Raw genomic sequence first — 12,424 nt, forward strand, 5'->3', positions numbered from 1 at the left:
ATTAGCCTGCCTGAAACAGGTCAGTGACCTTGGTCTACTTACCAGGGTATAGGTGTTCCCAGTGTGAAAATATGTGTTATGTTTGGCACAAAATTACATTGTTAGCAAGAAGATAGGAACTAAACAAGATTGGAAACTTAAGCATCTTTCGGAAGAGAAAACAGGGCAGTGAAATGTATGAGGGAGGGTAATTACCTTACAAAAGAGTTGTGCATGCTGAACATGTTCTTTAGAAAATTGGAAACCCCTACCTACTACTTTGGCAGTTTAATCACTAGCATTAATCACTAAACGTCCTAGAGCCTGGCTCGCAACTGCACAGTTCCAAGTCCTTAAACAGATACAATTTCCTTGGTTCCAACAAACTGCACCAGCCATCTGCTGGAATAACGTGGTGGTAATCTGGATTCTTGATACGTAAATATTTGTTAATTATTGGTTAAGAGCAGTTGTTATTTTTTGTAGCAGAATGCATGTCGTCTTTAGTCGATATGATGAAGAATCTTTTTAGTTTTGTTGAGTATAGCACATACTTAGAAAAACATTTCCTCATTTCTTTTTAACACAAAGAATTTGGTTTTAAAACATATTAATCTTCTGGTTTGTCTTTCAAAGGAATGTGTAGGAACTCCACACACTATTTTAAAGATGGAATTTCTGATTCCAAGCCCTTAACTGTCTACAGGGACAGAAATAGAAATGAAAGACAAAACGTTTATTCATGAGTCTAAGATTATTTTCTGAGTGAATAAGAAAAGACTCAAGGGAGTCAGACTGTTAGGGACTGCTGAACAGAGTTTTTTTAATTTGTGGGCTATGTTTTGAATTTACAATAGTGCATGGCTATTTCAAGCATTTATTAGCCTCACAGGATTTAAAAGCTATTGGGATATGCAGTTAATGCACCTGCCTCTGCAATGTGTTAAACTTTTTCCCTCTAATGTGAGTAACAATCTTTTCATTAGGAATAAATCTCAAAACCCTTAGAGCAAACAGAAGTGGAGAGAGGGCAGAGCTTATTAAAAACACACATTACATTCAGATCTATTAATAATTACTGTTATAATTATTATTTATGTATGTGTGGAAGTGTTTAAAGGTCTGTTTAGATATTATAATTTACGTGGATTGTTATGCTCTTTTGGGAAATGAAATTCAACCCTTCACAGTGACTGTGACTTAAAGAGAGTCGCTAGCATCACGTGCATGCAAAATGCGCAGACCTAAATGCTTTTAGTTTCTTTGGAGCTTGAAAATCTTGGCTTCCTAAAACAGCTCCAGCAACAGCTCTGCTTATTACCATTTAAGCATTTTTCAAAGATCTGTAGTATTCCTATGTGTTTGAAGGATGTGTACTGAATTGTGCACATGTTAAATTTACAATAGCTGTATGGATTGTATTTTGCTATCCTGTACACTAGCATATTTCATAATAAAATTTTTTGTAAGATTTAGACAACATTTGGAAAGTAAATTGCTCAGCAGACTGAATCATGTTGGGGGGTTAAAATAAATGAAAATATATTTTCCTTCTCGAAATTTCTGTTTTTAACTTAAGTGAACTCCTGCAAATCAGACCCAGTTTTCTTTTTAATTGATGTAGTAAATGATTATGTTTTCCTAAGATGTAGTCATCTCTAAACGGCTTTGTTGAGGACTAAGCATTACAAGAAATGCAAAACAACATCTGGAGTAAATGTGATTTGTCAGCTCAGCTCTGGATCACCAAGAGCAATGCAGCAGGATGAAGACCACAGCTGTTTTACTGAATAAAATAAGGTTCCAAATATGACATCAATGCTTCTGCAAGCAAACAAAATTTCATGATTTCGTACTTAATTTTGGTGAATGCTTGCAAAAGCTATGTGCTTGAACTGCTCTAAATATCCCTGGGAAAATGTCATTAGGAGTTTTATGGGAAAAAAATGGACAAGCAGAGTCTACCTTCAAAAACCTGCTTGCAAAGTGTTGATTTAATCTTTAAAGCATTAACACAGATGATAATTGGTTCCTGGATTAAGCCATTGTGATATTATTAGACACTAGAACTGTGCAGGATAATGGTAATACTGCTTTGTGATCTTTAGATACCTAGAAGTAATGTTTTCTGAGCACTAAAGAAAGCATATTTTATTTTTTGCTATTTTCAGATGGCATTCATAAGATGAAATTGAGCAGTTGTTGAAAATTTAAAGCAATGCTGGTATTAACTGGTATCATCAGTCATGGGTGAAACAGATGTGAAAGTTAACTCCTAAGTTTTGAGAGCTGATGCACCCTTCATAGTATAAAGCACACATTCTGATGTAGCTTGAATTATTACCAACTTTTGTGGACAGCTGGAGATACCAAGCTTTTGGTCTTCAGGCTTCATGCTGTCTCCAAGATATGGTAATATTTGACAGCATCCCCCTGTCCTGTCATAACATATTGCAGAATTGATGTTGAGTGTCAGAAATGTGTTACTCCAAATACCAGAGTATGGCGAGTACAGCAGCGAGCAATTGCGTGTTCAGTTAAGTGAAAAGTGAAAGTTTAAACTTGTTCCACATAAGTAAAAGCGGAGTGCTCCAAACCGATGGAAGGTGGTGTGCTGTGTATTTTATAAAGATATTGTGGGAGAATTTCAGTAATAAATGTAGCACCAAGAAAAATATGCAAGTTTATATTGAGGCACCGTGAAATTCAAAGCGATTAACTGTGTTCTTTTGTGTTTGTGGCCCTCTATAGCTGTGTCCTCAGTACTGGCCAGAAAATGGAGTACACCGACACGGTCCTATTCAGGTGGAGTTTGTGTCAGCTGATTTAGAGGAAGACATAATCAGCCGGATATTCCGAATTTATAACGCAGCCAGAGTAAGGATGTTATCTGCAAAACAATTTTGTCTCAGTAGATGACTCTACTCAAATCACAAAAAATGAAAGTAAAACTCACTTACAACCATTCTCATTTTTCAGCTTATTTATTTGAAAGCAATGGTGCAATACTGAGTCACACCATAATCAATGAGAAAAAAAGCCTTCTATGTGTAATTAAAGTAAAAAATATTTTAATGCATATCTCAAGTGCGTTAAATGCAAATGAAATAAAGGCAGTATTCAGATTGTATGGTAGCCAGGAAATGCTGAAATCAGTGCTGTTTTCAACAGTTTGAAATTAGCCATCTTGAATACTTGTATCCCGTGTCATGCAAAGCAAGCTGCGCACCAATACTAGGCATGTTTTTCAATACCAGTCTCGGGCTTTTACCCACTAATCACACTTCATAGTACATGTAAGCACTTCAGAGGGACAAGTACGTTCTCATATCCAGCTTTTATGCTTCCATAAATTTGACAGACTAAACAAAGCATGTCTTTCAGGCTGAGTGGAAAAAAAGATTCCACCACAGCCCAGGCGTCTCTTCCCATCCAGGTGGAGGGAGCCTTTGCAATGGACTGGAATCAATCACCAAAGAACCATAGCTAGGAATAAGCAGTATTCCTCTGTAGGAGTAGTAGCTCTCAGGACAGTGAAAGGCCCCAAAAACATGTTAATACCTGAACAGGGAAGCAGATTGTGAGCTTCAAGATACTTCTTTAATACTAAGAAGGCCCTGCATTCACGGCAACTCTGGCAACATAAAAACACAATCCCTAGCAGCGTTAATGTGAGCTTTAGCAGGCGCTGGGGCTGGCTGATGTGCTTGGGGAAGAGAGGCCATCAGCTGAAAGAAACTGGCCAGGAAATCAGTAGGTTCCAAATTTTGGCATAAAGCAGACAAAACCCATTGAAGAACATATCTAATGCTGCATCCACTTTGTCTCAATCCCTCATCTTGTTAATCTTACCTCCTCTCTATTACCTCTTACTCTAGAGAAAAAATCATAATGTCAATATTTCTGTGCGTTGCTCATTTTAAAAGTGGCACTAAAATGCCCTCACTTTGCACAGAAGTGAAAGTGGCAAATCCTAGACTACAAAAAAAGTTTTCATGTGTGTGTTTATTACGCCCTTTTCAAAGGACTGTAATTTTCTGCCACTAATACTTGTTCTATGCTCCCTTTTTATTTTAAATCACCATAAAGCAACTGTTCAGTAACATTTCACCAGAGGGGTTCTGACTGCTGCAGAAGCACACAACAAAATAAAATGTAGTTAGATTTTTGATAAGCTGGAAACATCTGAGGGTTTCATTTCTTTTTTTCTTAATGTTTCCTGCTTCAAAATATCTTGAGAAGTTTTGACCCTTCTTGTAAAAAACAACAGAGGCACACAAACATTCTTCAAAATGCTGAAGCATATAAAAAAAGGTAGATAATTGAAGTTGTGTTGCAACTCCCTCTTTGCTACCAAGTTACAGCTATGATATTAATTATTTGCTTGATCCTGCAGCTGAGATCCTGCTCTATTCTAGTCTATTTGTTTAAAACCTCTTGTTCTAATAACTCTGTTGGAAATTAAAAGTCATAACTCCTCAAGGGCAGTTGAAATTACATTAGTAGCTTGTCAGCAGTGATCTGCTTGAACAACTTTCCTCACTGATGCAAATGTCTAAATTACGTACCAAAAAAATGCTGGGTTTTTTTCCTGCTTCTTGTCTGAATCTCCACAGCCCCAAGACGGCTATCGGATGGTGCAGCAGTTCCAGTTCCTGGGATGGCCCATGTACAGAGACACTCCAGTGTCTAAACGTTCCTTCTTGAAGCTCATCCGCCAAGTAGAGAAGTGGCAGGAAGAATATAACGGGGGAGAGGGACGCACAGTTGTACATTGCTTGTAAGTACTGAAAAAAGAGAGAAAGTAAAGGAGTACTATTACAGAAATTTGTGCCAGGTTTTACAAGATTTGTGAAGAAGTGAAGAGATGAAGAGGCATCTATCTAATCTGGAACTGGATAAATAAACTGTTCATTTACAAGCTTTGAATACAAGAAGAATTGTATGATTTTTTTATGTAGATTCGTAAGTTTCCCTCTCTGTCCCGTGGTAGATCCCTGTGAAAAGATGACGGGTACAAGTTAACTCTATTTTATATAAGATGTCCAGTGACTTTTGCAAATGGAAAATATGCATATTTATTCAGAGTAAATCAAAACTGTACCTTCAGAACAACGTACCTTTTATTTCTACAGATAAGGACTGTAGAAATGAGTAGTATTGGAGGGGTGATTCCTCTTCCAGACATAAAGCACAGAAGTAAACGTGACATGATAGACCAGTTACGATGATCTTGTAATTGCCTTACCTTTCTGTAATAATGGTATATATTTTTGTCCTCCTGTGACCTTTGTGCTCCACTGATGCAGGCTCTCATCCATTCTGCCACCATCCTTCTTTTGATAGGGCCTAATACTTGTACATGCCGTTTAACCTCAGCAGTACCTGATCTTTTAAGACTGGGTCTTCAGTGCTTGAAGTTGTATCCCTCTTCCTCTAAACATCTGTTTAAAGATGCTGCCATGACAGAGAAGGGGCACGCTAATGGGAAAAGCACATGCTACCACACTTCCAAAAGTTGGGACCCAATGTTAGAATGATGGAGGAAAATCCAACAATGAATTAATAATTCCCACTATCACTGACCTTGAACAAGTCATTGCTCTTCAGTTTCCCCATCTGTAGAATGGGGGTAATAATGCTTTCATCAAAGGGGCATTGTGCAGTGCGATTAATTAATGTTTTGAGATCTTTAGCTGAAAAGACCCTTTTGAAGTGCAAATTACTGTTATCTCTGAGGTGGCTGATGATATTAAATAGTTGTACAACATCACACATGCGTCACTTCCAGGCAGTAAAGAAAGAAAAAGCTCTAGTATAATCCTTTTAAATTATTTTAATTAAAATTCTCAAAGAGTCCCACAATATCAGGCAATGTTTTGGCAGCAGAGAGCATTCTATTCATACTGTCTGGATGTGACAGATGTGCGACGTTGTATCTTCCTTTGAAAATCAACCATTTGCGAAGCTGGTTTGAAAGGCCTGCTACCTAACTAGTCTGCACTCTGGTAATTACTAAAGTTTATTATTTTCAGTGAAGCACAGCCTAAAGATTCTGATTAGAATAGCTGTAGAAATAATAGGGTTTCCGGAAAGAAAGATATTCTCTTAAAGATTAAAAATAACTGGGGCTAAAGTATTATTAAATACTGGTTTTGATCATGCATATGAACGTTTGTGCCTGTTTTCTTTGTTAGCAAGTCACTTTGGGTTCTCATCCTCCGATACTGTGGGTGGAGGGGGAATACATACACTTCTAAAAGTAGTCATTGCCAGGCAGGTGGCCCCTCTGCCTGCTGCCAGGGGTGAACACATCAGCCAGGGAATATCGCAGCACCACCTACTGCCGTGCCAAATGCACAGCCACCAGAAGGGCTCCTACAAATGAGACTTTGGGCACTTTTGCTGTCCCTCCGAAATGCCTTTGGGTCCAGGAGAAAAACACCAGGATCTGGAATAAAAGAACTCAAAGATCCACTTTCTCTATAACATTTCCAGGCCTGATGCTCACTGCAATCTTGTGTGTTTACGGCACGAAGGGGTATTGAACAGAATCTAAAAGTACCTTGTTCTTATTTTAGCATCCTCTTTGTGCTTCTCAAGTGTTCACTGAAGGGTGGTGCAGAACTCAGCCATTCAGTTCCCTCCAGGCTTTCAGTCTGCTGAATTCTGAATTCTGAATTGCTGCTTTGAGATCTTTCAGCCCATTAATTCCAATTTAAAATTATGTTCTGCTTAGAGTTCGGCAGCCTTTGGGGGCAGGAATGTTCTGTGTTTTCTCCCTACTGGAACTCATGCCTTTTGTAGCCATCTCTGGTGCTGTACGAACTTGTAACATAAAGTCAATTGTAACTGAGCCATTTTATCACTTTTATTGTAGGAATGGAGGTGGCCGCAGTGGGACATTTTGTGCAATCAGTATTGTTTGTGAAATGCTTCGACATCAGAGGGCTGTTGACGTATTCCATGCTGTGAAGACACTGAGGAATAATAAGCCTAACATGGTGGACCTTCTGGTATGAGCTTTTTAACTGCACCACTAAATAGAGAATGTTCCTTTTTCTCAGAAGACTCAGTAAGATTTCCAGGATTTGCAGTGGGAGTTGTTCACAAAGCAAGCAAGTCATTTTCAAAAGGGATAATGAAGTCACTTCACTTGTAAGAGTATTTTTACACTTCTTTCTTCCCAAGGAGACTTTGTCTCTGTTCATTTGAATTTTTTAAGAGTTTTAAACTTTCAGCCGAACATCCTTATTAATTTCCTTTTCTAGCAGGCTGAGCCAAGTGGAGTGCAGCCCTTGCATAGTAGAAATAATAGTTATGTAAAATGAAATGCCAGATTTTCAAATTATATATTTTATAAATAGCTTAATCGCCTAATATTTATCAAAGCCATGAATTTCAGTTTGACATCCAGAATATTGCATTTAATTACGGTTGCTGTATCTCATAGAAAGATTAAAGAAGTTCAGAAACAAGGGGCCATGTGCAATTATTTTCCTAGAGAGTGTTTTATGAGCCTTTTTTTTAAATGGAGAATTGCTGAAGTGCCAGCTGCTATGCCAGAAGAGCTGCAGAACAGCTTAAACCAGCAGGTTCTTACACTCCAGTGTATAGTTCTATACTTGGAGATGGGTGTAGCATGGTACCTTATTCTGAAGCCTGGGCTATAAATGACACTGTTTTACAACATCCTGCTGTAGAGGCAGCTGTATTCGATTTAGTATCATAGGCAGAAGGAAGCAGTGTCTGGGCAGCTTCAGGGATGCTAAACCAATCTGAGCTACTTTTGCAAGCTCTGGTTAAAGAAGTTTCAACATCATTTCTACAGAGTGCCCAGGGTGAGGCAGGAGGCATCTGGCAGAACTGGTCCAGCCTCTTGTAATTTTAGGAAAGATCCTCCTCTCTTGGATGAGTTACTGAGATCTGGGTGTGAAACACGCTGCAGAATGTGCAGAAAGCAGGAAGGAAGAGTGAGGCTTTCAGGCTCATGTGTGGATGGGTAGGGTTATCCACTTCCCCACCACATGTATCACTGCACCTCGTCTGTCCCATGGAAGAACAGCTCCCACCACATCCTCCATTGCAGTGCTCTCACTTAGCCTACCTGTGCAGTCCCAGACCCTCCCCTAGGCCCTGCTCTGGCCAGGCTCATGGAAAAAAGCCAGATGTTGCCAGCTGTGCAAAGCAGGGAGGGAGTTTACAAGCAGCACCACGGGGCCATGAGTCAGCAACTGTGGATGTTGTAGCAGTGAGAAACTATCAAGTTTTTGCAGTGGTGGGTGGGAACAGCTTAGTTGGCTCCTCTTCCTGTAGTTTATATTCTCAGGAGGAGAATCATCATGCTGAGAACCTTACATTTTTATTTCCGAGATATTAAGAAAAATGTCCTACTTCTTCATTCAGATAGTATAATTTGGATAGAGACTTGGCAGGCCTGCTGTTCTCTGTTCTCCCAGAGCTTAAGTCCACAGAACTCACTGATCTCTTATTCATTTATTGTATAAAAATAAAAAGAAAATTACCAGTGTGAAGATGTACAGTTGAAGAAAATGTTCTCTATAAATTCCCACTGGTGACAGTTCTCCAGGTATAGATTTGTCAGGCAGCTGTCTCCATTTTTCAGCAGAGAATGTTTTTAATCAAAAGCTAAATGTATTATTTTAGAATATAAAAATAGCTTTTAGCAAATTGAGGATGGTATTGAGAATATCTGGATGGCATTGAGAGGCTTTGTAAGGCTTTTCCATTAGGAGACTTCAAAGCACTTGTGAAGGAGATCAGTATTGTTTTCCTTGTTTTACAGAGGAACGAAGGCAGGAGACAATCAGGATTTTTCCCATTGTCATGTAATTCACGGACAGAGCAGAGTTAGAACCACATCTCTTCAGTCTTGGTCTGCTACCTTGTAGGAACAAATATTTGAGTTAGCAAGGTTTCAATTTCCGTGTAGATTGTTTCACGGTAAAAGGGAAATGGAACATCGAGTTCTTTTCCTGATGCTGTTACTGACTTTATCCCTTATGATCCTTCTTATATTAAAGTGTCTTTGCCTCAGTTTCCATATTTGAAAAATGAGAACAATAATATTCATCTACATTTGTAAAATTCTGTGGTAAAAGATCAAATGCTCAGAATTATAACAGTATTTCACAAAAACAGTTTCAAGACTGCTTTATCAATACCTGTTATGCACTTTCTGACAAGAAGAAGGGCAATGTTTATGGCCCATACTTAGAGATTCATCTCTTAATTTCATTGAAACATTTGGGTTTCCTGCAAGTGTAAAAATCTGAATGCCACATCCATATGATATGGAAATCTATGAAATTCAGCCATCATACAAAGGTAACACATGGTATTACAAAATGTCTGTTACAGACCACCCAAAGCATTTTGTGGTAAATGTTATTGGACCTACCAATAGGTGTCCTAGGGAAAAAAAAAATATATGTGTGTGTATATATATATATATATATATATATATATATATATGAAGCTAGCTAACATAAAGAGACTTTTAGTATCCACCATCAAGTGAATAGTAAAAATGTATGAGGGACACACATGAGTGAACACAGTGGGAAATAATAGAAGTCTAGTCTTTAAGACAGGTATTCAGTTTGCTAAAAATGGCTTATTCTTATGGATCAGTAAATCAGCATAAAATGATCATAGGAAAATGGAAACGGATGAGTGCCTGATCTCATGTTTTGAGCTGTTATGTAGTTATAGAATAATTTTCATTTATTTAGAAACATATATGCAAAATAAAAGCAGAAAAGGAATAATTTACATAGTACTCCTTTCTTTCCTTTCTTCTTTTTTATTCTTTTCTCATTCTGAAGAAGACACAAGCAATTTATGGAACCCTGCAGGATCTTAAAACCTTACATGCAATTCATTCATAACTTAGGTGGTACGTCCACCGTGGATTTGCTTTCTTTTGAAGTGACAGCTCTCAACAAAGGAACTTAGAAATTCTCCATGCTTGTTAATGGCTTTTTGATTGTTGCAATATTATTTGGTCCTTACATGTTAAGGTTGACTCTCCTTTCAGCTAAAATGTGACCCAAAATCACAAGTACAGGCCGAAAGAGTCAATCCTTTAAAATGTTTGTTGAATGAAAAATAAAACACATCTGAAGTGTAATTCTAACCTTCCTGCTTGTGATGTCGGGAAGGTGAAGGCTGAGTGCTCTCAGGTAGTTAAGTCTGTTGTTCCTGTGTGATAGTACATGCTTAGTTATCTTTTATTATCTGATTCAAGTGCATAAGAGAAAGAGGCATTTCAGCAGCAGCAATAGTCATAAAACTGGCAAGTATTCCCAGACTGAATTGTTAGAAACCAGAGCCCTTGGATTCAGGGAACCTGCACCTACTATTTCTTTCAGCTTTTTTGTTTCATTTAAATGTTTGTAGCATTGCTCAATATTGTGAGTAGCAAGAATGAAAACAGAAGAGGGATACATGTGCCCACACAAAGCGGTGAGGCCATCAGTGACTGCCATCAGAGCACTGGCCTCTCTATACCGCTGAAGATGTGAAAGGGCGAAGCCACAGCCCCTGGGCTCTGAAGGCTGCAGACTGGGTTTGCATGCCACAGGAAGGGGATTTCCCTGGAACTGGCCCTGTTTCCAAGCAGCTGCAAATAAAACCAGTTGGCACCTGAAAACTTAGCCCAGATAACAGCCTAACTTACACATCACCATTAATTGCTAAAAATTAATTGGAATTAATCCAATTAATTTAGCTCAGACCTGATCTCACAGCGTGGGTTTGGGCTGTATGTAGAGAAGGAACAGTAAGCAGCTCTTGCCCTGAAGTGTTGCAAGTATATGAATGACATTAAAATAAAAGTTACGACCTGGGAAGTACTAGACACTGGGTCTATTTTAAGATAACATTTCCAGGGAGAAACGTCAATAACTCCTATTCAGGCAAAGTGCTACATGAGCATTTTGACAGATGACAGAAGGGCTGCAAGTCAATTTGCTTACGTGTAGTCAATTTTTCTCTTACAAGTCTATTAGAGCAGCTAAATGCGCATCTAATATAAGCAGTACCATAAGTGACTGTGTGTAGTGTCTATTGTCTGGTTAATATAAAGATTTTCTTATCTGAATATAAATTGGATTTGCAAACTGGTTCCCTTTGACAACAGCTGAAAGTAAATAATTTTAACAGAAGAGAAATATTGATCCCCTTAATTAAGTTCCTTCAATAACCGACTTCGTGGTTTTCTTTTGATTTTTCAGGATCAATACAAATTCTGCTATGAAGTGGCTCTGGAATACTTGAATTCTGGCTGATTGAATAAACAGCACAGACAGATCCTTCTTTCACCACCACAAACAAAGCAAGTTGCTTCATGATATCTGTGTAAATGAGATGAAGACTTCTCAGTGTTATGCTTATACTGCTTTGTATAATTGGCTCTTTTTAAGAGCCCAAAAAGATGTTTATAAAACTGCTTGCACTGCCCGTTTTCCACAATAATGCCGCTGCTTGACACCCATATGAACGTACACCAAACCACATGGCAGTTGTTGAACACTGTATTCGTACATAGCCATTGATGTGGTGAAGCAGCATAGTCCTTTGGTAAATAAGAGAGCACAATTATATTCTTATGAAGGAATTTGTACTTTTTGGTTATATTTCGTTGCCTGTGATTCTCAGTTATTGTCACAGCCTAGTGTACATTTTTGTTCTGTGGAGAATGCTGTCTGGCATTTTGATAAGATATTATTTTAGTTATATTTGTATTCTAACACGTGCATAATAAATGAATCATATGTAGCTTATCTGAACTAATGGAAAGACATATACCAAATCATGTTAACTTTGTTGAGTTGTGATTTCTTCTACTTTGTACCATTTCAGAGAGAGAATCTTGATAGAGATACGGTTAGAAAATGCAAAATACAGGATGCTCAGATTAATATATCCAAAGCTTTTTCATTTGTTTATATTGTAAATACTTTTTGATTTCATCAAATTATTTATTCATTGAAATTAATTTTTTTGTGAAGCACAGTGAGTGACAATCATTTTTATTAAGCCCTGGAAATGCTTACTGTATGATAGTGTAAACATTTGTTTACCTTGTATGGATTCTCAGCTCAATAAATAATTACATACATGATAAAATCTCATTTGATTTAATATCTCTTGGCATCTGAGCACCTTCAACTAAGCCTCTTTTAAGATTAATTCTTGTAAATACTGAGCTACCTCCAGAGCGTGGTCATTGTGTGATCCGGTGTTGATCCAGCCAATAGCAAGATGTGCCGTGCCAATATATAAAAAGAGGTGGATTGAATGTTTAAAGATGCATATGCACAAATGCAGAACCTTAAAATCACCCTGCTGTATGAAGAAGAGATGATGTTGGGCTTGCAGTACTCGGTCTTGTCACAGCATTCCTCCGCAGCCCTGGGCA

At 38.1% G+C, this 12,424-nt stretch overlaps 1 protein-coding gene across 10 annotated transcripts in view; it reads left to right on the plus strand.

The window, feature by feature from the left end:
* PTPRM (protein tyrosine phosphatase receptor type M) overlaps window positions 1-12,132 on the plus strand; it is a 481,575-nt gene extending 469,443 nt beyond the window's left edge. For all 10 annotated transcript variants that reach the window (XM_027802895.2, XM_027802897.2, XM_027802902.2 and 7 more), the window contains 4 exons: window positions 2,731-2,856; window positions 4,596-4,759; window positions 6,860-6,995; window positions 11,238-12,132. In XM_027802895.2, the coding sequence (XP_027658696.1) occupies window positions 2,731-2,856; window positions 4,596-4,759; window positions 6,860-6,995; window positions 11,238-11,291 (480 nt within the window). In that variant the 3' untranslated portion in view covers window positions 11,292-12,132. The remainder of the gene's footprint in view (window positions 1-2,730; window positions 2,857-4,595; window positions 4,760-6,859; window positions 6,996-11,237) is intronic.
* Window positions 12,133-12,424: the final 292 nt, after the last annotated feature.

The sequence above is a fragment of the Falco cherrug genome, chromosome 3, assembly GCF_023634085.1.
Source record: "Falco cherrug isolate bFalChe1 chromosome 3, bFalChe1.pri, whole genome shotgun sequence".
Classification (NCBI taxonomy): Eukaryota; Metazoa; Chordata; class Aves; order Falconiformes; family Falconidae; genus Falco; species Falco cherrug.